General features: G+C 42.9%; 1 protein-coding gene across 4 annotated transcripts in view; it reads right to left on the reverse strand.

Moving 5' to 3' along the window:
* KLHDC4 (kelch domain containing 4) overlaps positions 1-16,170 on the reverse strand; it is a 105,565-nt gene extending 89,395 nt beyond the window's left edge. The window contains exons 1-3 of one of the 4 annotated variants that reach the window (XM_007477272.3): positions 15,900-16,165; positions 11,875-11,966; positions 7,343-7,421 (exon numbers count right to left, since the gene is read on the reverse strand). In XM_007477272.3, the coding sequence (XP_007477334.2) occupies positions 7,343-7,421; positions 11,875-11,966; positions 15,900-15,998 (270 nt within the window). In that variant the 5' untranslated portion in view covers positions 15,999-16,165. Of the gene's footprint in view, positions 1-7,342; positions 7,422-11,874; positions 11,967-15,899 lie in introns of all 4 variants that reach the window. The other 3 variants (XM_007477273.2, XM_056810602.1, XM_056810594.1) reach the window with 3 other exon arrangements.
* Between the last annotated feature and the right edge of the window lie 10,264 nt (positions 16,171-26,434).

Raw genomic sequence — 26,434 nt, forward strand, 5'->3', positions numbered from 1 at the left:
CTGGAGGCATCTCCATTATGTCTTCTCCAACAGTTCAGTTTCTGGGTTCAGAGAGGTAGCATCTTCTTTACCTAAAATTCTTCTCAAAAGGAATTTAAACTTTGCAATTTAAATAATGATTTTTTTTTTACATTCCCCAGTTAAGAGAGTGATTGAAAAATACATGATCACTTAGGGATGCATGGCTGAGGTATGAAGTATATGAATCAATTGGCAAGAGATATTAAAAAGACATCAGAAAAATCAAAAAGGAAAGAAAAACTTCTGGATTAAAATATAGACTATCAAAGTCTTATGTGTAAAAATTCCAAGTAAAAGAAAAACAAATCTACAACAGGTCCTTCAATCAGGGCCCAATCAAAATGATCTAAGCAATGATGCATTTACCCAGTCAGTAGCCAGGACTACAGAAAGGTAGCATACTATGGAAGGCAGAAAAGGGGACCAGATTATAGAAGCCAAGTAGGAGCCAAGTTTTGGGGATACTACTCTGTGAGTATCTTCAGAGTGAGTGTGGACACAAGGAAAGCCTATGTCTAGCAATGATAAACACAGTAACCTCGAGTCTTCACACTAGGTTCAAGACCTTTGTATTGGCCTAGAAGTGCATCAATCCATCCTGGATTGGCTTTTCTTTGGCTCTGTGCAATGGCTCTTTTGTGTATATCTTGTCCTGGAATCAGACAGAATCATTAAGCAAAGTCCCATAATTTATTTAAATAATTAGTGGCATCGTTTTTATAGTCACAAGCTTTTTGGGCATGCATTAGCAAATGTATTTCAAACTTATAGTACTGAAAAATCAAAAGGTTAAAGAAAATTTTAATGCTGGTGACATGTGCTTCAAATATAAAAGGAGAGAAAAAAACTGAAGAAGTATATTGCACATGCGAGAAAAATATAATAAAAGAGCTTTTAAGAAAATTCAAAAATATAGCTTATAATCATTGACACTCTGTGTCAGCTAAGAAAATATAAAATGCAAGGCTTTCTCACCAAAAATGAGATCCATTTCCTCTTAATATCTGGCCATGCTCACTGTGAGTAGAAGGCAAATGAATCGAACAAGGTTAACAATTTTTCATTTTTAAAAATACAGTAGTACAAATATGTAGATATCAATATCCCCAAAATTCTCAATAGCCCAATTAATTACAATAGCAAACAAACACACTTTCATATTTCACATAAGTTGCTGCATGGCATTTTTTAAAACCTATGAATTGATGGACATTTGTCACAATTTTTACAAACGTAGCAATCTTTCAACCTTGGCAATAAACATATTTTTTAAAACAAAGTAAAACTCATCTTGGGTTAACAACATAATCAAGAAATCTATATATCATTCTGGTAGAAGTAAAGTAATGAGCTGAAGAGTATAAATGTGAGACGCTCCTTTTTTTTTTTTGGACGCTTATAGGGGTACAAATGCCCTGAGATTAACTGCCCAACTTCCATTCACATATTTAGAAATATGGGAAGGTTGGGGGTTATAAAATGTATTTCACTTCAGCTACTATTGGCCTTACCTCATGGTAGGGGCAGGCAAAAATAACCAGAGATTGTTAAAAAAAAAATTCCAAAAATCATATTTAAAAACCCTTAAAATCATTTGAGGTATTTAGCATATTAAATTTTTCCAAGGTTGTTATACAATTATAACCAGTCCTGAAGTCCATCTATGTGAATTTACAAAGGCAAAAATAGAAAGGCTGTTTTGTTTTGTTTTGTTTTGATATATGGGCTTATTCAATAATATTTGTTCAGCACAGTTATAGGGGAAAAACAATAGAATTTAACAGTAGTCAAAACTCAGTACATTCAAAATAAATTCAATCAACCTTCAGTGTAAGCGAATATTGAATCCAGTAATATATGAACTTAAAATCACAAAGTTATATCTTAAACAGAACAATCAGGAAATGCAATAGAAATACAGAGATTTTTTTATAATCCACTGGAGTCTGAAATGCCTCAAAATTTATCTTTTAGTCTCTTTGAAGTTCTTTAGGTGTGTTTATCCATTTAAATGTCTATTGTCTGAAGGCAGTGGTAAGAGCTAGGCAATGGGGTTTAAGGGATCTGCTCCAGGCCATCCGGCCATGAAGTGTCTCAGGCCAGATTTCAACTAGAGACCTCCCATCTCTGGGCCTGGCTCCCAGTTCGCTGGGCCACCCATTTGCCCCTTCAAAGTTAAAGTTGAAGTCGAATCTTTGGGCTGAGTCTGCTCCCTGACAGGCAGGTGAAGTCAATGAAATTACCAGAAGAGTCAAAAGGTATCCTTTTAAACAGCCCATTGCTATTAAGTTTCTGTTTGAAAAAATCTGTTTCTTCTCCTCTCCCTTTTTCTTTCTAGTCTCTCTCTCCTGCTATGATCCGCCCACGTGGTCAATACCCTCATCCACGTGGAGGCTTAGCCTAAGGGAAAATTGCCTGTTCTCCTTTCCCTCTTGTCTCTCCCCTTCACCCACGTGGCCAATACTATTACCACCTGATAGAAATGAGTCCTGAGTGATCTACTCCAAGGATCTGGGTGATGAGCCGGCTGGGGCACAGAAACAGGCAGGCAGAGGCCAGCGGATGGCTGCAGGCAGGAACACAGGCAGACAGGGCCGGTGAGAGGCCAGGAGCAGGAGCTAGAGCTGCTGCCGGGGTGGGCAAGGCCAGGACCAGGTACCAGGTGAGGACCATTGGGGCTGCAGGCAGGAAGCAACGGGCAGAGCTGGGTGGGGTGGGGTGGGCGGCAAACGCAACAGGTCCGGAGCCTGTAGCAGCTTTGCAAGGGTAAAAAAACCTTGGCCAGAGAGATGTGGCTCAAAAAAAATTTTTTTCTAGGTACTAGCTATTAAAGATTAACTAAAGATCAGAAAAGAAATCAGAAGATTGAGAGGTTTTTTTTTTTTCCCCATTAGGTCGCCAACTGTAAAGATTAAAATTTAGGAATATGGGGAGCCTGCGGCAGGTAGAAATTAGTTTCTCTCTGCAAGGAGTATTATATTTTTTTAGAGGTTTATTAAGAATAAAGGATGAAAGAAAATACAGGATAAGGAAAACATGCCTAGGCCAGAGGCCTAGACAAGACCTCACCTACATTATGGAAAAAGCCACGTCTGCTCCAAAACGGAAATCCAAAAAGAGAGAGCCCAAAAGCCTTTGCAATCAGCTTAAATACCTTCTCGATCTCACCCACCTCAGAATTCCGTGAGATTACAAATCATTTTGGGGAAGTGGAGCAAAGGCTTGTAGGGATTGAAGTCCAGAGTTCAAATCTCAATTTTACAATGCCTAGCCCATACTGCTCTTCTGTCTTGGAAATAAGTCTTAGTATTGATTTTAAAACAGAAGGTTCAATTGGGGAATGGCTGAACAAAATATGGTATCTGATGGGGATGGAATACTACTGTGCTGTAAGGAATGATGACCTGGAATGTAAGGAATGATGATCTGTATGAACTGGGAGAACCTCAGTGAACTGATGCAGAGTGAAATAAGCAGAACCAGAAGAACATTGTACACAGAAAGTGAAACACTGTGGAACTATCCAATGTAATGATTTTGCTACTAGTAGCAATGCAACAAGTCAGGGCACACCTGAAGGACTTCTGGGAAAGAATGCTATCGACACTGAGAGAAAGAACTGTGAGAAAAGCAAAAGCAAAACATATGACATCACTTATCATATGTATGTATGGGAATGTGATTTGGGATTTAGGCCTTAAAAAAAAAATCACTCTATAGCAAAAATGAATAATATGGAAATAGTTATCAAGTGACATTTATACAACCCAATGGAATTTCTCATCGGCTCTGGGAGAGAGGAGGGAAGAGGGGAGGGAAAGAAAATAAATCATGTAAACATGGGAAAATATTTTAAATAAAAATTTTTTAAAAAGACAGAAGGTCAGGGCTGGAAAAAATGTTTTATTCAGTTAACACTAAAATCTAGCTGTTTCTAGGGTAAAAGAATTCTTCCTACCCACTCTCAAGGCCCCTCTGTGACATACTAGGATAGAGCTAAGAAGGATCTTTAAAGTTCATATTTTACAAGTGTCAAGATAATTTTAGGGTTGTGACTTAAAATCTAGATTTAACTGGTTGCTGGGGAAAATCCCAAATAAAATACCCACGTCAGTCTGGGAATTTATGGTAATTTAATTAATATAGAGGAAGGAATTTAAGGAGAAGGAGGGAAGAGGATATAGGATTCCTCCTGCCTGGCCTGTGCCAGGGGGAGTTTAAAATTCCCACCTCTAGGTCTCTGAAGAAAAATAGAGACTTCTAAGGGGATAAAGTTGGAAAAGTAAAGGAGGGAAATTCAGCCAGAAACTCACCACTGAACTGGACAATAGTTTGTAGCCACGCTAAGATGCCAAAAGGCCAGCACGCTGCTCTCAGCTAACTCTCCACTTGCCAATCAGGGAAAGAGAGTGTTCGGAGAGATGAAAAATCCCAAATATATAGACCTTTCACCCTTGTGTCTCCTCCTCTAAATTTTCACATCTACCAATCACATCAAAGGCTTTCTCCAGGACTGCCCATACTTTTAGTTCTCATCTTCTTTGATTATATCTTTTGAGTTACTTAACACTTCTTTGTTGAGTTCACCTTTTGGTAGTTACTTGACCTTTTTGTGATTAATTTAACCTCTATAGTTACTTAACACCTTTTTGTATTAAGACCTAAAAATAGACTTAGCTTAAAGTTCTAGCTTCACTATAAGGTGAGAACTAAGTACCTTCACTGTTCAATCAGGAGATTACAACTTTATCTTCCCCTAAAGTACGTCCAAGTAGGGTGGAGTAATTTTAAAGTTCATATAAGTAAGGAAAAAAATGTCACTGTCAAGCCACTTGCCACTGGTTGTCCCCTAGTCAGAAGTGGAACTGGGATCTTCACTTGGGTCTTTTTGCCTCCAAATCTCGCTTTGCTTTCTTTTACATTATATTGTATAAAGGAATCAGATTCAAGGCCTCAGGAGTTACAGGCACCATTTTGAATATGGCAAAATATTGTGTAAGCTGACACATTAAAATATTTTTAAACTCTTCTCCTAAAAAGGAAAGGCGCAGAAAGAAAAAAGGAAAGATTCCTAAAAGATCATGATACTAGAGCACTCTTGTCCAGAGTCTCTCTACAACCCTTTCAGTCTAAAATTCTGCTCTGAGAACACAGGATGATGGCAATGTTTCTTGCCAGGGGAAAGATGCTCTTTTTATGATGTCCCCAGACCAAAGGCTGCACAGGCATTTCAGGGCAAAAGTCAAAGCTGGGGATAAAATTGGCTTCCCAGGCATGAACCTTAGAAGGTGTCATGGGAAATGATAGTTCACTTCCTCATGTGTCAGGGCCAGTGGTAGAAAACTTGATCAGGGGCCAAGGCCATCAGAAAAGAAGAAGAAGGTGAGCAAATACAAAGAAGAAACAACCACAACAAAAGTCACTGTGTGTCTCAGAAATAAATGGAAAACAGATACAGGAACATCTACACTGAAACTTGCTATAAGACTCCATAAAAAGCTTCCTTTCCATCAATATGTTCTTCTCCACTTAAGAGTAAAAGCAAAATAACTATATTAAAAATATTAAGAACATTCAATTCTGGCCTTGGACACTTCCTAGCTGTGTGGCCCTGGGCAAGTCACTTGACCCCCACAGCCTAACCCTTAGCCCTTTTCTGTCCAGCAACCAATACTTAGCATCCATTCTAAGACAGAAGGTAGGAATTTTTATAAACACTCACTCACTCTCTCTCTCTGTCTGTCTGTCTGTCTGTCTGTCTCTCAGAACACAACCAATGGGTGGTATTCATAGAACAGTTTAAGGTTTACAAAGGACTCTACAATAACTCATTTGAGCCTGGCTATGACCCTCTCCAAGCAACTCCCAAGCAACTACCAGATATTTCTCAGCTCAAGTCCAACCCTGCATTCTCCAGCTCACTAAATTCCAGAGGCCACATCTAAGAAGTAAACCAGCATTTAAACTTTCAGATAAAACAAGTTAGAAAAACAGAAAGACTACAACAATGTGAATGGAAAGAACAACCACATAAAACCAATAAAAAATGAATGCTATATAATTATAAACAACTATAATCAGACTAATATTAGCTAGCATCTATATAGTGCACTAAGGTTTGCAAAGGGTTTTACAAATTAACATCTCATTTGGTCCTCACTGCAACCCTAGGAAGCTGATGCTATTATTTTCTTCATCTTACAGATAAGGAAGCTGAGACAGACAGAGGTTGGTGACTTTTCCTGGTCCACAAAGTATGTAAGGGACCTGAGGCCAGATACAAACTGGGGTCTTCTTGACTCTAGGCCCAGGGCTTTATGCATCACCTAGGTACCCAAACAAGTCTGGCCTCCCAAAAGGAGGGGAGAGACCTCTCCTAACTCCTTTGCAAAGGTGGTGGGTCCACAAGTGAGGAGCATTACATAGATTTTTTTTGATGTACTGATCATTTTTATTGATTTCTTTTCTTTTTTTTATTTAAAAAAAGACATGAGGCAAAAGCTGTTTCTATATGTATGTGAAAAAAAATTTTAATTAAAAAAAAGGCATGAGGGAGTGCTGGGGGAAAGTGTGTGACTTTGCTAACAATCAGCCTCAGAAGTCCTTCATTTTTAACCCACCAGTGATTTTGCAGAGCTCAGTGGGATCTGAGGGATCCTAACTTCTCTGTCTCACTTTGTTCTGACATCCAGGAAATCAGTGGGTGCTGCTGAATCCAGAGGTATAAGTGTCAGGTTTTAGGTGACAGGCTAAGTGGGGGATACACTGCTTTAACTGGAACATTAAGCAATTTAAAAATTTGATGAAAAAAATCAAAAAGGGAGCTGTGGCTTATTCGAAATTTTCCTTATTCACAGCCCTTTGGGAGGTAGCCCTGACAATGAATTTTCCTTAAAAAAAAAAAACTTTCCATCATTAAGGAGAACAGGCACTAACTCTAAATGAAGATGCACACTGGTCCCTTTGGGTCCCAGAAACAAAAAGTTGTGACACAATTGGTGCCAGGCAAAGAAGACAAAGGACAGACAAAGTCTATGACAGTCCAAAGAAATGATGAACTCCTGCAATATTGATGCCAACCCAGTCACTCCATTCCCTTAATGGAGCCCAGTTTGACTTGTCAAGGACAGTGGTTCACATTTCTTCTGACAGCTCGGATGGCAAGACAATATGAGAAGGGAATTAAAAGGTTATTTTGCTCTCATTCTAGGACAAATGCATATTTCATGATCATGGTATCAGAGATTCATCTTGACTAAAATGAGACCCATGAAAATGACAGTGAGGAGGAAAAAAAAAGACAAAAAAAAGTATACTTTACTTTTTGGCCATTGAAATATTCACCTCCAAAAAGGATTAATTCATCTTTCTCAGGATGAGGAGACAGGGAAGCATTTAACCTGCAAGAGAGACAGAATAAGTAAGTATCGCTGCAACAGAAAGATCCAAAGCGCCGACACCTCGCCTGAGAGATTCGGCTAGAAGGTGGTGCTAAGAGCTGCCCTCTGGACTCCACTGCACGCCGTTCCTGTTAAACACAGGTTAAGAGGAAAAAAATAAATGGGCATAAAGCGTCTGGATCACCATGGCCAAAAGGCATCAGCCACCACTTAGGCGGCCCTCAGCTAAGGATGTATCTCACCCCTCAACCCAAAATGGAGCTCGACAGATGGGCAGACGATCCTAGCTCTCAGCAAATCAATAAGCGTTCATGTCGGCGTCTACTGCGTGGCCAGCACCATGTGAGCAACGGCAAGGACAAGAAAGCCCCAAACCGGTCCCTGCTGTCAGGGAACTTGCCGTCTAACAGGAGATGGAACAGACAAACTATGACTGGAGACCGATTAAAGATCCCAGAGGGCTGTTTCCTGCCAGCGTCCTCCATTCCGCCTGCTCCATGAACATGAGTCTCCAAGAAAGGCTCATCCAAAGATGTGGGTGCGCACCCCCTGACGAGAGGGGCAGGGAATGGGCTCTGACTCCCAGGGGCCACGGCCTCAGAAGCGTCCTCACGTTCTGTCCTGGGGGCTGTCAAGGGGGGCCGCCTTCACCCACCCAGCAAGGCAGCAAAGTGGAGAGTGCTGGACCTGGAGTCTGGAAGACCTGAATTCAAATCCAGCCTAGGAACTGCATGAGCTGGGGGATCCCAAACAAGGCCCTTATCTTGTCTACCTTCATTTTCTCAACCATTAACGGTAGCACCCACCCAAGGCTGCCTGGAGGGTCCCATGAGATTCTATTTCTCTCGTGGGGCCGGACTTATAATTCTAAAGCTGGCTGTGCAATTGGACTTGGCCGGGCTCTGGGCCGCTCTCTGGTCCCGGCCTGATCTCGGGGTCTTCACGAGGCCTTCAGCAAAGGCTGCGTTGTCCTCGGCCGGGTTTGGGCCTCCACCTCCCCTCCTGAACCGCGAGCACATCCTGGGCCTCATCCACAGGCAGCCCAGAAGGAAGGCCGTCTCAGCGGAATGAAATAAGGATCTCATTTCCCTATTAGTGAGAGACCCCGAAGCGGCTGAGGCTAAGGCGGGCCGGAGGGGCCTCGAAGGCGGGACGTCTCCTTAGGCCTGATGCTTTTTCCTTCATTTTCAGCATTTCCACCTGCTTAGAACCGCGGTAATGACGGGGGCAGTTACTGCTCCAAGGACCGCCCTCTTCCTCGGGCCCCCAGATGGTCTCGGCCTGCCTCTCCAGCCTCAGCCCGGACCCCTCTGCGAGGGTGAAGGCGGGAAGCCCTGAGGAAGCTCCTGTGCGGAGCCCATGCAAGGCGGGGAGAGGCGGACGATGGCGCGGGGCCCAGCCTCAGGGAGGCCACCACTGACGGGGCTCCAGCCACGAGTGCCGTGACAGAGCTTCTTGGACGTGGCAGAGCAGATCGAGAGCCCCTTGTTACGGCGGCTGGTAACCCACATCAGTTCGGTTCCTGAGGCCGAGCCACCCGCCGGTGCCAATGCCCGGCTCTTCGGGGGCGGCGGCCCCTTCCTCAGACGTCTGGGCACGACGGCTGAGGGTTCTGGGCCAGACGCCCTGCGGGGCCCCCCCGGCCAGCCCATGGGGGTCTCAGGAGACGGCCTGGCCCAGGCCCGCAGGGTGCCCCGCGTGCTGCTCCTGTAGGTGGGATCCCCGGGACAACAGCCGTGACGACTGGGCTGGAAGCGGGGTCGGGGGTGCTGCCCCTTGCCAGGAGGTGGCGATGGGGAAGGGGGGCGTCATGGTGAGGCTGTACCCCAAGGCCCTGCCCATCTCCCCTTTCCACACTCCCTCCCTGATTCCATCAGCGTCTCTCTACAGATGACCCCGCCTGTGTGCGGTCTGGCCCAAGAGTCTCTCCTAGGCCTGGGCCGATGCCATCCATCGCTTCTGGCCATTCCCCACCAGACAGCCTCTTCGACTCGGCATGTCTGAGGAGGCACCTCGGTGTCTCTCCTCAAACCTCCCCACTTCTCCGTTTTGTCAAGAGCGGCCCGTTCTGCACTGGGCAGCCTCTGCCCCTCGGGCCTTCTCGCACCCAGCCTCCACAGCCTCCCCTCCACCCTGACAGGGCCCAGGCCCTCAGCCAATCTCCTAAAAGACCTTCCAGCCTCAACCCTGCCAAAGCCACCCTCTGCACCGCCAATGAACCGATATTCCCCGAGTATAAGCCCAGCCCTGGCCCTCCGCCACACAAGAAGCCCTTCCCCACCTCAAGGCAGCCAGGCTCCAACCAACACAGCCTCCTGGCCTTCCCATCTCCCACCTCAGGGCCTTTGCAGGCTACCCAGCATGCCTGGAATGGTCTCTCTACTCACCCACACCTGCTGCTTCTCAATCCGGCCTCTGCTTCCCTTCCCCCCCCCCCCCCCCCCCCCCCCCCCCCCCGCCTTCCCCATTCAGTTACAAAGGAAACCAATGATCCTGGACAAAGCCAGTCTGCTCAGTCCCTCCCGGAGCCTCAGGCACTCTTCTCAGTCTTCTCAGGGCAGGAACTGGCCTTCCTTCTGCTTAGAGCTGGCTCCCCAATGCCTGGCCCTGGCCCTGGCCTAGCCTCAGTCCTTGGGGACTCCCCCTCCTGGCCGGGGTCTCTGCAAGGGCCTCCCCACATGCCCAGACGGAGCCCTCTCCCAGGCTGGGTCTTGCCAACCCCAGCTTCCTTCCAAGGCAAACACTGTGGGGCCTCCCAGGAGCCCGTGCTCGAAGGCTCATGTCCCCCCAGCAGAAAGCCTAAAGGCCAAGGGGGGCCCCGGTACTGAGCATGACATGCACCCAGAGGGTCCAAGAAAGGCGGGCCAGGCTGAATGGGCCTGAAATGTCTTGTGTGTAGTCACAAAGCTATATCAGAGTCAGGACTGCACTCTATGCAGGGGAGTGTTATGTCTAGGGGTCTGGGTTCGAATGCTGCCTCTACTACGCCACTGCTGAGGCCTTGGCTAAGTCCTTTCCCTTCCTCATCCTGCACCAGTCACCTATCAAACGAGGGGCCAGGCAGCCCAGCGGGCCTTCTGGCTCTGCCCAGGAGAGCTGATGGGCTTCTGCTTCACTCCCCAGGGCTCCTTCCAGGAGAGGAGCTGTGCTGAGGAGCCCTGTGGTTCCACTTCACGCCCTAACCCAAATTCTGAAATGCAGAATGAAGGCCTCTGGCCCAGGAATTCATTCTTTCATCACCGAGGAGCTCCGGGGGTCGGTTCATTCCATTGCAGAGCTGTTCACTCGCTCCCAAGCCCTCTGATTAGGTGATAATTAAACCCACTAAACCTGAGATTTGTGAAACAGAAACAAGAGGGAAGCACTTCTCACACCTCACACACAGGGAGGCGTCTGCCCTTCCTCAAGAGCTTCAGTCCCACATCTGTGACGCTGTTATTCCGTGACTCTAAAGTCTTACTCAGGCTCGTGAGGAAGAAAACAACAGTGGAGAAACTCAAGTCCGGGGAAGCCAACCAAGCCGTTCCAGCTGCCTCGAACAGAGAGAGGAGGGCCTTGTACCCTGACCCCAACACTCGCCCAGGGACCACGGCCAAGACTTCCCCTCCCCTTGGTCTTGTCCTCTGCAACAAGGGATAGAAATACTCCCATTCCCTCCCACCCAGAGCTGGTGGAGGAGGGAAATCTGTGAACTTCCGAGTCTCCTGTAAAGGTGAGCTTTATTGTTTTGCTGTGGCCAGTCACCGGTGTGCCATCTTGTTTCTTAATCTGTTGGTGGCAAAGGAAAGTCTCGGCCTTCCCCAACTTGCTTATAAAGACTCCAGTTATATATATATATATATATATATATATATATATATATATATATATAAAGATAACCAGGATTCAGAAATCAGAGATGGAGGGCCCGGTCTGTTCAATACGGCATGCTTTGTTTAATCTACTGTCACGAAACCCTTGGAAAGGGTACAAAAGACACTTGCTTCTTGCCAGCTAGCAGACAATCATTTAAGACGATTTACACACAACCCATTTTTTGTCCCTTTCACCCAAGGATTTAAATTTGAACAAGTACAGGAAACAACCCTCTTTGATCTTCAGTTTTCCACAAATACCTTTGACAGGATGAGGGGAGGGATCGGTGGCCCCATCATTCTTTTCTCAAAATGTTAACAGTTGGAAAATGAGACAGGTGCTCTTTCAGGCTTCTGCACTATTCCCCTCCTCCCCCACTGAGCATCTCTACTGTGAGACTTGGTACTTCCATGTAAGTATATGACAATACAGCTACATTTCCTCCTTCCCTGGTGGTGCAGAAGGCAGTGGAAATAAGCTCATGCGAGCTGAATTTGCACACCAAAGTGCTCAATGTACGATTCCAATTTCCACAATGGGAGTTGTGTCAGAACCTTTGGTCAGTGCCCTAACAGCAAGAGCCCCCCAGTTGTCTTACCTTGGTGAAGGTGGGGAGCACGGTGTCTCTACTATCTGAGTCTTTTTGGCATCTAATGTCTGAAACTGTGCTATTAGAGCTTCCAGGTCCTCCTAAGCAGAAACAAGAGGTCAAAGGTGATGATTCCCCCCTTGGCCATAAGAAATTATTCTCCTCTTTTGTCTAATCCTTTCTGATTTTATTAAAGTGTGACTTCATTAAGGAAGGCATGACAGGCCCCAAAGTACATTGGACCAAGCTGGTCTTGACACCAAGAAGATCTGAGCTCAAGTCTTGCCTCTGCCCCATCCTGGCTGTGCAACCTCGGGCACCCTCTTAGGTGTCCAACTACCAGCTGCAGAGCAGATATCGACCTAAACCAATAGTGAAGTTTCCTCCCTTTCAAGTTCCCTGCCAGAGAAATCAAAGGGCCAGTCTCTGTCCCAACTCTGACAGGAAGGGATATATACATATGCAAATACATGATTATATTTTTCATCCATTTAAAATACTGAAAATTCTGAAAACATGATCAGGGAAAAAAAAGAAGCCTATTATTTAGTGGTACATAGTAAGCACTTAATACTTCTTGTATGTCTTTAAAATACCTTTGACAGCATAAGCAGTCCCCCTGCTAAGATGCTGAGGGAAGGAAGTGGAATGGGTGTGGAATCCTGCAGAGAATATCAGATTTTTTGATGTACTGATTGGTTTTGCTGAATTTTCTTCCTCTTCTTTTTTTCCTTTCAAAACCCTAACTCTTCTGTCTTAGTTTCAATTCTAAGACAGAAGAGCAGTAAGGGCTAAACAACGGAGTTTAGTGATTTGTCCAAGGTCACACCACTAAGAAGAAACTAAGGCCAGATTTAAACCCAGGACCTTCCAACTCTAGGCCCGGTGTCCTATCCACTGAGCCACCTAGCTGCCCTTCTCTTCTAACTTAAGAAAATTCTTTTTTATGGGATGAACCTCAAGGAGGGGAAGGGAGAGATTGGAGAATTTGAGTAACATATAAACAAAAGTTATCAATAAAAACTTATTTTTTAAAAAGCACTTAATTGCTAAAAAAATAAAATAATATAACAGCTGAATTGGACTAATTAAAATCTCTGAGCAAGAGGAAGATTTTTCTCTAAGTCTGTATACCACTCCAATAAAATGCTATCTATTTGTATATGCATATAAATATATACACATGTGTTTATCAAGTGCACAAAAATAGCCTCAATTATTCAGCATAAATATATGAAATTCCTTCCCCAAGTACAAGCATGATGGCACCTCCAGTAGACAATCCATACAATACTAAATTCAGTCTCTACTTAAGAGTTGTGGATTTTAAAAGCAAAGTCTCTTCATCACCATTGCCCCTCCTTTCCCCACCCCCAACTTCCAAGACCTGGGATTTGGACATCCTGAGCCTGGATCCCAGACTCCTCATCTTCCAGCACTCTTGCCCTTACTGTGACCTGCACTCTTGTTCACTGGTCCATCTCTCTCACTCCACACCCATTCCTGACCCCTTAATTTGCTACCAGAACATATGAGGAGGTGAAAGACTTTCTCAAGCACCTGGCACAGTCCTGATACACAGTAAGCCTCTGATAAATGCTCATGGATTGCCTATAATCAGTGCCTCTACTTCCTTCCCTCTCATGTTCTTCTTAACCCTCTGTAGTCTGGCCTCCAACCTCACCAATCATCTCCAAAGTAACCAATAATCTCTTATTGGCAAATCCAATGGTCTTTTCTCAGTTCCCCTCTTTCTTGACCTCTGTGAGACCTTTGTCATTTTTGATGCCCCTCTTCTTCCTAGGTTCTTGTGACACTGCTCTCTCCTGGTACTCCTCCTATAGGACCATTCATTCTCCCTGAAAAGACATTCTTCTAGGTCACCCCCCTCGGGTGGCCACCAAGGCTCTCTCTAGGCCCTCCTTTCTTCTCCAGATAAATTATTTTGCTTGATCTCATCAGTTCCTATTCAGCGATCATCTCTATGATGATAATTCAAATATTTCTAAATGAATGAGACATCTTAAATTCAACATATCTAAAATTAAACTCATTATCTTCTCATCCCAAATCCAATTTCTTCCCAACCTTCCTCTTATGTATTACCACCCTCCCAGTCACCAGAGGTCACAATCTAGGCATCTTCCTCAACTCCTCATTCTTTCTCCCACTCCATATCTATTTGGCAGCCAAGTCCTTCCAATTCTACCTTCCTATACACCTCCCTTTTTTTTCCTGACAATGCCACCACTGGTGCAGGACCTCAGATGACAATACAGGTACTTTCTCCCTTGGTCAAGGCTCTCCCTACTACAGTCTATTCTCCTCTTAGAGGTTGGATTAATCTCTCTCAAGTACAGGTCTGACATGGTCAACTGAAGAACTCCAGTTGTTTCACATCACTTCTAGGATCAAATACAAAATTCTCTATTTGGTATTCAAAATCCTCCATAACCCGGCCTTCCAAACTTAATCCCCAACTATATACCCAATATATGTGTCTAATACATAAAGTATGTATAGATAGGTACATGTATACATGTGTATTGTACACATATGTATATTTTATATGAATGAATTGCATACATGCACATATATGGAGGAAAGGGAGATGGAAAGGGAAAGAGGGGGAGAGGGAGAGAGACAAGAGACAGAGAGACAGAGATTGTACATAGCTATCTATAAACTGTCTCCATTGGAATCTCCTTGATGTCAGAGTGCTTTTTATGTTGTTTTGTTTTTGTTTTGTACAGTCAACACTCAGCATAGTGTCTGTCTACCCATAGAGGGAGATGCTGTTGTTATCTCCTTTCTAAGGCTGAGGTAAATAAGCAGAGGTTAAGTGACTTTCTTCAGTTAATTATTTCCTATTCATCTGTATAAATCTTGATTTGTATATATTTGTCTGCATGTAGTCTCTCCTATTAGAGTATAAATTCCTTTGAAGACAAGGGCTCTTTTGCAACATTTTGTAAGCCCAAAGTTTACTGTATTGAAGCTGTGAGGACGATGGACTAGATAGGGAAGAAGGGGCAGCTAGATAGCCCAGTGGATTGAGAACCAGGCCTAGAGACACTGGGTTCAAATTTGACCTCCAACACTTCCTAACTATGTGATCCAGGGCAAGTCACTTAACTTCCATTGCCCAGCCCTTACCCTTCTTCTGCTTTGAAACCAATCCACAGTATTGATTCTAAGATGGAAAGTATTGATTTTTCTTAAAAGGAAGAAAGGAAAGGAGGGAGGGAAAGAGAAAAGCTGGAAAACCACTTACAAGATGATTGAAATGGCCTACAAGAGAAGTGGTAAGACCCAGAAGGCATTACTAAGAGGTAAAATGACTTGCCCAGGGTCACATAGTCGCTGTACTATACAGAGTGGACCTTGAACTCAGGTCTTCCTGGCTTTGAGGCCAGTTTTCTCTGTTAAGGCTTGGTTGTTTCTCACCTTTTTATGGATCATTTTTCAGATGTGCAGAGGGCTTTCCTCAATATAGGCAAGAATTCAATAGGACCTCATTCCCCCTATTTCATAGGTGAAGCAGCCAACTCTTATACAGGACAACACCCAGTGGAGCAGATTGCGAACCTAGGAGTCCTGGCTGCCAGTACCACCCTCTCAATACTAAGGCGGCTGGATGACATGAGTGACCTGAATTTGAGAAGACCCTAGTTCAAACCCTGCCTCAGCCACATATTGCTTCTGTCAGTCACCCTGGGCAATTCGTTTCCATGGTGGCCTTCGTTTTCCCGTCTGTAAAATGGGGATGATAACAATAGCATCCACCCCACGGGCTTGTTGTGAAGCTAAAAAGAGATATTTGTGGAGCTCTCTGCAAACCTAAATGCCCCATACGCGGGCTTATTGCTTTTGTTACTATTATTATTGTTATTATTATTATTATTATTGCTCCAGCCGGCCCGGGGGGGGGGGGGGGAGGGAAGGGGGAGGAGGAGGAAGACAGCTAGGTTGGTGACAGCTGAGGGAGCCGGAGGCTCCAGGCAGATCCGGGTCCCGGTCCAGCCCCAGTTTACCTCCTCCTTCTTGGAGCGCTTGGAGACTTTTTTCTCCATCTTGGCGGCGGTTTTCTCGGCCCCCTTCCCCTTTTTCTCCTTCTTGTTCTTCTTGCCCATATTTCCTCCCTTGCAAGCCGTCACGCGTAAGTGGGGAAAAGACGCAGCCACGCCCCTCCCTCCGGGCAGCACCCTGCAAAGTCCAGCAATCTAGCTCGCCCCACGCGGAAAGCCAAGAAAAGGAGACCGAAAAACTCACATGGCAACATACAGTGGCGTCACTTCCGGTATCGTGCCAGTCCTGCCCCCTCCAGGAGTCTACTTCCGCTTTGGAAGAAGAGAGAAGCTTGCGGAAGAGAGAAGCTTCTCGAGCGGGGATAATTAGGAAGATCGCCCTCTGAGGGCCTAGAGGACTCTCAGCCGTCAGAAGCATTTCCTCTCATCTCAGGGTTGGGAGCTGCAAGTTCACCTAGCCAACATCCTCATTTTACAGAGAAAGGAATGGAGATTTGCCCAATGTTATATACTACAGAACGAAAAGCTTTCAAAAACTTGCAGGGACTGCTTTCATCTCTCTTTGTATTGCCCAGCGCCCGTACAACTCCAGGCAGTAAGAGCTTAAGAACAGCTAGTTTTTTAATGGAGTGTTTTACAAATATTATTGCCCACAACCCTGGGATCTAGGTGCAGTTATAGTCCCATTTTACAGATGGGGAAAACTGGGGTTTAGAAAGGTTAAACTCCGTATCATCCAGCTAGCTAGTAAATTGTCGGAGTCTGGATTTGAACTAGCATCAATTCACCTTGTTGGCTGTCTTTCTTTGACTTTGCTGACTTCATTTGTAAAATGGGCACAGTGATAAGCAAATTAGATCAGACTTTTTCTGAAGAAAGCACTTTTTTTTTTACTTTAAAGGATCACTTAAATTACAGGAAAATTGGACCCATGACCACTACTCACCCCCACTTCAATCCATTAGGCACTGCCAACAAAAGAAAGGATTTGAGTTTTTTTTTTAAACCAACAAAATGCTATTTAGGATTATTGGGGAATTATAAAGGGACTTGCCTCCTGGTCACTAGATGGATGGAAGGAAAGAGTTACAATTTGTTATTTCCATTCACTGCATCCTTTAAAGAAGTGGAGAGAGAGGGGAAAGAATAGCACATTTCCCCAATGAAAACTGGGCAATCTAAATCAATCTGAGACCAGTAAGATGAACTTTACATTTTTTGAGAAAGCTACCTAAGTTCTTCCCATTGATGCTTCCATCTTAGTTTGTGGCATAGGAAAACATTATAACTTTCATGTGGAATATTGGAGTTTAATTCATTTCTTGACAAAAATCCAGAAGGATTTTGTAGAGGTTTTTGTAATATCTATATTTCTATCTCTACAGGACTCTCAGAATTAGATTGGAAGGCTTTGGGGCAATAATGTATGTCATAGTGATTTACGTGAGGGTTTCATTCTCATTACCAAGAAGAAAGAGAATAGAACATTAAAAATGAGACCAGAGACCAAAAATAGAAGAAAGATTAACTACCTAGTCCCATTTTGGTGAAACTCATATTTTAAAACCTAGTGAATTATCGTAGCTCTAATATATCATCACCTAGTGTGTGTATATTTGTGTGGTCAGATGCCCTCTGGAGTATCTGGGCAAAGATCCAAGAAGGGGGGGAAAATCTGTTGCTAATTACTGGAATTGAAGGAAGTGTATTGTCAGCAAGGAATTAACTCCATGCAAATATATTATGTAACTAGGGAGCTACCCCCAGCTCCTGTTCAGCCTAATTGGTTCTAAGCAATTTATTTCCTTGGAAAAGGAAAATAAAAATTTCTCCAATTTGCCACACATGATTAAATGGATCAAATAATAATAACCACCAGCATTTATAACACTTATTTATTAATTTATTAATCTTTAAGGTCTGTAGAGCACTTCATAAATAATATCTCATCTTAATCACAAAATATCCTGTGAGACAGGTTCTATTATTATCCTCATTTTATAGATGGAGAAAGTGAGATAGAGTAACTTATCCAGAATCATGTATCTTGCATCTAAGGTCAAATTTGAACTCAGACTACTTGACTCCCTGTCCAGCAATGACTCTACTACTTCACTTCAGCTATCTCCTCAAATGTGGATATAGAGTCACTTAGAAAATAAAAATATATTTTATCAATTCATAAATACTCTGTCCTGGTGACAGGGTGCTTGGGGATGAATGGATAATATACATTTCCCCTTCAGAAGAGTTATTAATCTGTTGATTGACTGATAATCCTGCTGATAATATCCTACAGTCCATTCTGTGGTATAAAAGTTAAAATTAAATCTCAATTATAATATTATATTTTAAGAGATGTATTAATGATCATTAGAAATCAAGGAATAAAGAAGATACAAAATAAAGACCACGTGCAAATGGCTGGTTTGCCATTTTTTAGTCAACCCCACTCACCACCATCAATGCTGATTCTACATCAGAGATAGGGAGCCTCCAAAGCCCACGCCCTTTATCCTCTGTCTATAGGAAGTACGTAATAACAGGAAGTCAGTGGGCTCTTGGGATATATAGTTCTTTTTTAGGGTAACAGATTTTCAATAATAAAAAGCAAGACTTGGATGTCAAGAATAAGGCTGGAAGGTAAAATACTTGTCTTGTGATTTCACTGCCATATGGAACTCTCAGGGACAAAACTTCTCCCCAGATACAGCAGCTCTTCTGTATTTTTAGTTTTAGGAGGTGTCTGGATCCCTAAAAGACTGAATGACTTGCCCTGGGTCACATAGCTAGTATTTGTCAAAGGTAGTAACTCCCTAGGTTGAAGGGGCTTTGAAGACCCTGTGGGAAACATGAGCCAAAAAATGATGTTTTCAGAGAAAACCTTTATTGGGGGCATTAGCTAGATCAGAGAGGCTCATTACCAGATTGGCACTAGGAGAATGAATTCTTCAGTCAGAGTAACTTTTAAAAATATCTACTGAGTCACAGAGAGAATGAGATCAATGTAGTGTGATTTGTGATAGAGGCTGGCACTAAAGAAAAAGTGACAGACTGAAGAGTACGTGAAATTGATCACCTCAACAGGGGAGGGGTCCAGGGAGTAGAATCCTGAGGAGGGAAGACTCTGGCTGGGAGAGCAGTGAGGGTCTCTCGTTCTTGAGACATTGAAGAGAGAAGGTGGATAAAGACTTTCTCCTGAGGATTACCCACTTTTCCTGTTGGTGACTGGAAATCTTTCACCCCCAACTCTTCCCAATTGAAGGGACTTTATGAAGAGAAACCTCAGCAGACATTGCCTCAGCTCCTGTTGGCCAGGGGTGAATCTACCTGACTTTCTTTCAGGGGGGGCTCGGGCTACCAAGGCCTGAGTTCCCCCCAGACTCAAGGAGGGAAGAAAAGGGTTTAGATAGAAATAGGGACCCCCTTTTCCCACTTTCCTTTTCCCATTCTTCCCTGCCCATTATTCCTTTTGTATTACCTGATTGAGTTAATATTAAAAGTTATCTGTTCCCCAAGCTGAGTGTGAGTGAACAGGATCAAGGGGAGACCGTTTTGGGTCTCGAGTAGTGGATGGGGGGGCAAGAGGGACAAGAGCAAATTGGGGAGAGCAGCTTTAACTAAGGAGGGAAGGCAGAAGGGGGAACATCTTCAAACCCCCTCTCCTCTCTCTGAGCCAACCCGTTATATCTACTATCTCCCCCTGAGCCCCTTTTTTTGAGGGGGTTCTCTCTCTTTCCCCCTCTCTATACCTCAGGGCACAAGCCTCCCCTCTAGACTACATCCCTTTCCCCTTCTGTCTTTTTTTTAAATTTTTTTAAAACAGTAGAGGGAGCATTTCTCCTAGAGAAAACACTGGCTTTCTTATTTCTATGATTATATAGCAAAGTATGTTATTATAAATAAAAAGATACACTTAACAAAATTCACAGATTTTTAATTTCATTAGTATGGGAACTCTCTATCCTAATGAAGATGGCAAGCTCTCTGTGAATGTAGATCATCTTCAAAAATTGCTAGGATAAAAAGATTCATTAGTTTGAAGCCAGTGCAACCATGAATCTTGAAATGAACTTCTCTGAATTTAGTGGCAGCATTATAGGGCACTGGGGCTGGAGTCAAGAAGACCTGAGATCACAATCCAGACACCTATAAGCTGGGCAATCAATAAACATTAATTACATGCCTACTAAGAGTTGAGGATGCAAAAAGAAGCAGAAGACAATCTCTGCAATCAAGGAGCTCACAATTTAGTAGGAGAGGCAACATATAAACAATATATACAAAGGAAGCTTTATACTGGACAAGTAAGATATAATTAACAGAGGGAAGTCACTTAACCAGTCTGCCTCAATTTCCTCAACTTTAAAATGGGGATAACAATAGAACCCTTCTCCCAGGTTTGGTTTGAAGATAAAATGAGATATTTGTAAAATGTTTGCAAGTCTTAATGTGTTATATAAAGGCTAGCTATTCTTTTTTTTTTAAAACCCTTACCTTCTATTTTAGAATCAATACTATAAGATAAGTAAGGGTTTGACAATGGGAATTAAGTGACTTGTCCAAGGTTCACATAGCTAGGAAGTGTCTGAGGCCAGATTTGAACCCAGAAACTCCCATCTCCAGGTCTGGCTCTCTATCCACTGAGTTACCCAGTTGCCCCCTGAGAAAATTTTTTAATCCATATCGCCTAGCCCTTACCACTCTTTTGCCTTAGAACTTCTATCGATTCTAAAATGGAAAGTAAGAGTTTAAAAATACATACACACACATTTATAGACCTGGGTGTCTCCGTCTCTGAAGCTTTTTTTCACATGATTGTTTCTAGGTCTCAGTCATACACTCACACACACACACACACACACACACACACACACACACAAGCGGTGACTCAGGGACTAGAGAATCTGTCTTCTAGAACCAACTCTTTGTCTCTCTCTCCCTCTCCCCCACTTTCTTTGACTGTCTCCCTCTGTCTCTCTCTTTCTGATTTTGGGTTGTCTTGATATATTTTTGCCTCCTCCTTTTCCTACATGCCTCACATGACACACCCTACTTTCTGGCCACGTGTTTGTAGGTTTCTTGTACACCTGGGAGGGATTGTCTAAATTTCCCTGGGACTTCTTCCAAAAACATCTAGCAGAGGGACAAAGATTGGAAGAGGGATGAAAGATGAAGTTGGAAAGGACTTCAGTAGCCACCTAATTCAACCAATTCCCCAAAGGAATTGCCTCTATAAGAAATCCTACAGTGGTTTCTTCAGCATACATTTGAAGCCCTCTAAGGAGGGCAAAGCCACCATCTCTTGAGGTGGCCCATTCCACTTTGGGTCAATGCTCATTGATTTTCCTGACATCAAACTTAAGTTAGCATCTTTGCCTCTTCTCCACCTCAGTGCTCCTAGTCAGCCTCTGGGGCCAAAGACACCAAGTCTAATGGCTCCTCCACATGAAAGCCTTTCAAATGTTTAAAGAGAGCTATCACATCCCCACCGAAGCTTTTCTTTTCTAGGCTAAAGATGCCCAGTTTCTTCAAGTAATCCTCTTATACGTCCTGGATCCATTATCCCTCCTCTTAGCATTCTGAAGTTAATCAATGTCCAAGGCTGAAACCAGGACTTCGGAAGAGGTCTGACAAGGGCAGTGGAATGATCACCTCCCTATTTCTGAAGCCATGCCACTCTTAATGCAGCCCAAAGGTGCATTAGATTTTTTTGGGATGTCACAAACTTTTGTTGATTCTGATTGAACTTGCAGTCCTCTCTCCTAGGCCCTTTTTAAAAAAAAATTTTTTTTAGAACAACTACTGTCTAATTGCGCCTCCCTGCATCTTGTCCGGGGGATGATTTTACAGTTTACAGCCCCAATATTCTAGCTTGTCCGGGCTCTTTTTAAGAGCCTGCCATCCATTGTGTTAACTATCCCTCTTAGCTTGGTGTCATCTTCAAATTTCTTGATCATACCATCCGTGCCTTTATCCAAAACACTTGTGATGAAAAATAACATCTACCTCCAGGGAAAGAACTGATGGAATCTGTAAGCAGGCTGAAACATACTATATTTCATTTTCTTTGGTGTTATTATTTTGTAATGAAAACGTTTAATTTATTTTAAAGTAATGTTAAGGGTAAGAAATTTGCTGCCTCCTGGAATCCAGTGACTGAACTCCTTGCAGAAGATGTCATGGAGATACCTGTGGAGATCTCACACTGCTCCAGGAGATCCTTGGCAAACCAGATATGCAAGATTCAACTTTGGGGGGGAGTGAAATTCATTTGTTTTGGGGGGCAGCTGGGTGGCTTAGTGGATTGAGAACCAGGCCTAGAGATGGGAGGTCCTAGGTTCAAATTTGGCCTCAGATACGTCCTAGCTGTATGACCCTGGGCAAGTCACTTGACCCCCATTGCCTAGCCCTTACCACTCTTCTGCCTTGGAACCAATACACAGTATTGATTCCAAGATGGAAGGTAAGGGTTTTTTTTTAAATCATTTGTTTTTGTTAAAATTCATTTGTTTTTATTATCTGCATTTGTTTTGTTAAATGCTTTTATTTTTGTATGTTGTGTGAAAGGGGACTGCCCCCTAATTTGTTTTGTTCTTGTTCCCCTTTTATTTCCTCATCCCCAGGTTGTTGTATTTTCCCCTTGTAAAAATTGTATGTATCTTTAGTTTGCAATGTTTGAAATGATCCACTGGGGAGACTGATCTCCCAAAGGATCACAGGGGGAGATTGTGGGTTTTAAAAATATTGTGGCTGAAGGACTTCATTTCCCAGCATTCTTTACTCTTCCCAGGGTCCCCTTGTCTTGCATCCCTGTGTTGCTCCCTGGTGTGGGTTGTTTATAAATTTATATTTATTTATATATACTGGGCAAGTCACTTAACTCCCATTGCCTAGCCCTCACCACTCTTCAGACTTGGAACCAATACACAGTATTGATTCCAAGATGGAAGGTAAGGGTTCAAAAATTTTTTTTTCCTCAGGGTCACACAGCAAGGAAGTGTCTGAGTCCACATTTGAACCCAACATATCCCATCTCCAGACCTGGCTCTCAATCTACCTAGAAATGTGATTTTGAGTTGGAGAAATGTATTTTGGCAAAAGAAAGAGTACTAATTAGGACTACAAGAGGTCCCTGTGTTGGGAAGCAGTCAAAACCCTCCCAGCTGCTGGAGGTCAAGGAAAACTGTCTTTAAAAAAACTTGGAGAGAACATTGGCTTTGGGGTCCAGCTGCTACTCCAAGGCTACTGAGAGCTTCCAGACAGAAGAGTTTGCAAGGGGAAAAAATCAAAGCTGTGGAGACCAAGAAACCATGGAAAAGGCCACCCATGTAGAGGGGCAATATCCACGCACCCTTTTCCAAGCCCTGCTCAGAATAGCACCTTAAGTGACTGGAACTAACGAGTCTCTCTGGGGAAAGGATGTTCCCTGGTAGGTGCCAGTATATTCTATAACATCCAGTTCAAGTTCTGTTTATTTCCTTTCACCATGAAAAAGAGATAACCTGGCAGCATCCCAGGGTAGGTGTGAGATTCAGGAAGAACTAGATTCAAGGTCCCCATTTGACATGCGTTGGCTGTGTAACCCAGAAGTAGTCATTTAACCTCTCAGTGCCCTGGACATCTCTCTAAAAAGGCAGTTTTATTGGTAGGTGGAATTTCCTGACCCACAGCTTGATGAAATCATAGGTCCAGACCCAAAAAAAACAAACCAAAAAACCCCACCCCAACAAGTGAGTAAAACTACTCATATCTTGAAACTCATAAACCTGCCTACTTGTAATGGAAACTAGTAACTCTGGCCCAAATTAAGGCGGATGAGCTACCCGAGTTACCAAATCATGGGGCTGGAGACAGGGGGGAAATGAGTCAGGGAAATGAGAAATTCCCCCAAATATACCTAACCTTTTTGTATGAGGAGAAAGACATAAACACCGTAGTTACATTTAATTTTATTAAAGATTCCAAGTAATAACCACCAAAGCAAAATGGTTACTCTGAGCTAAAGTATTCATACATAATATCTTTTTCTAGAATAAACACACATATACATATGTATACATGCACACATATCTGTATAAACACCTGCATGCATGCATATACATATATACATAGATATACACATATACACATATGGGTGTCCACACATGAGTACACACTGTAAGAATTTAAAATTTGTTTTATGCCAAATATGAAAGTTCTAAAGTAATATTGTGGTCACTGATTTAAAAATATTACAGCTAAGGTCAAAATCACTTTTAGCAGCTTTATGTACAAAGAGGTGGAAAGAGTGAAAGTGGAAAAATGTAGATAAAGAAACAGAGAGTGCTACCTAGCTACAAATACCCTGAGTTTATTACTCTTGTCTCCAGACTGTGAATGCAAGTCTGAAAGTGAATCTCACCAGAATCCAAAGTCCTAATTAAGAAGCTGAAATCCAAAGAGCCAGAAGACGCTGAAAAAATCTGCTGAGAACCTTCAGTGCACACAAGGCTGACAACCCAAGAATCTCCCTAGAACTCACGCTGAAGGGAGTGCCCCCCAAAGTGCAAACGAGCAGAGAGGGTATCCTCACCAAAGTACCAAGGAAGGAATCATTCCACTCATCTCCACAAGCTGATGCAGAATCCAGGGAAAAGGTCTCTTCCAATCCAGGAAAGGACTCTCCAGAGCCAATCTCTCCAAACACCAGGAAAGGAATTAGTCTAGATTGTGCTGGTCTCTTCCTTGTATGCTCCTAGTTTCCACATCACTTCCTGTCGCTCCCTCACTTTATGGGAATCAATTGCAGTCTTTCAATTTACTTAGCACTGTCCAAGGAGGTGTGAGCTTACTCTAGTTAGTGTCTCCTGAGTTCTCTTACTTAGTGTTAAGTAGGGATGTTTTGAGTTTTTTATTTGTTTAGCTAAAAATAGACAAGGGGAGAGTTAATCCTATCTTCACAACACATATACACATATACTTACATACACACACATACATGTACACAGACACGCACAGTTACACACAAATATACACACATCTAAATGCATAAACACATATACACATATGTATATATGCACCTGTATTTACATGCACACATGCACAGCTATAGTATGTGTGTTTACACACAGGTGCATATACATGCAAGTACATGTACATATAAATATGCATACATACAACACACAATACACACAAACATAAATATGTACATGTGTGCATGTACATGTGCATATGCACATATATGTGTACATGCGTAGCCACAATAAATATATAGAGGCATATCTATAAATGCACACTCAAACATATATACATGTATAAACACAAATACATATCCATACATAGGTGAACACAGGCATATGCATGCAAATATGTATATACACATATGCATACAGATGTATACACATGTGAATACACATATTCACAATATACATGCAGACACTCATATATGCACAAATGTATGCATGCATATATACAATGCAGACATAATCATGCATATTTGTACATTATATACACAGCAACATATACCCATGCATGTGCACATACATATGTATATGTGCTCGTACACTTGTCATGTCTATACATACACACATACATGTCTATCTGGTATATACACACGTGTGTACATACAAATATGCAGGTATACAATATACACGTATAATATACATGTACGTGCTATTCATGTGTGGTATGCCATGCATGTATGCCATGCCGGTATACACATACATCTATGGTACATGTGCATGCACACATGACACCATCATGTGTGTATGTGTGTGCAGCATATACACATGCGCATACATACAAATACACGTGCATACACACATACATGTATAATACATTCTATTTCACTATATAGCCAGTGGCAGAGTAAATGTAAGTTTTTCGGCACAGGGTCCTCCATCCAAAGAGGAAATGGTCTAGTGAAGCACAACCCCTTCTTTCACCAGATTTCTGAATTTTCACAGTTAACAGGGTAGCATTTCTCCTTACCTCCACAGAGCAGAATACTGCTTAAGAGAAATGTTATCAGAGACTGGGAAATTTGGATAACAACTTCGAAAGGAGACAAAGGAAGGGGGCACCCCCTGGAGCTAGGGGCCCCTAACTCTTTTATTAACACTCATCATGGTCCAGTGTATATGATGTTCTGGAGAAATTACTCATTATTCCCTCACCCTCAATCAGAACAAATACAAATACCCCTTTGATGCCTCACCAATAGCTGTATTTTTTATCTGCTAGAGTCAAGGGACAGGATGTTCGGGTTAATCAAATATTCTGACTTCTGTCTTCGTAAACTCAGGGCTTCTCACATCACAGTTCCTGGCAAGGAACTCAATAAAGCACTCAATAAAAGCCTGTTGATGGACTGATAGTGTAATGTGCCATACATGTAATTGAATATCAATTTTAAAAGTTAAAATGCTGTCCAATACATTTAATTTTGAAATTAGACAAAATGTATTTTCATCTTCCTGCAATGATTCAGAAGGCACTGAAGGCTACTATGGAGATATCAATTATGAGAGATTTGTCCTGAGTAGTGGGCTTGATTTTTT

Source organism: Monodelphis domestica, chromosome 1 (assembly GCF_027887165.1).
Source record: "Monodelphis domestica isolate mMonDom1 chromosome 1, mMonDom1.pri, whole genome shotgun sequence".
Lineage (NCBI taxonomy): Eukaryota > Metazoa > Chordata > Mammalia > Didelphimorphia > Didelphidae > Monodelphis > Monodelphis domestica.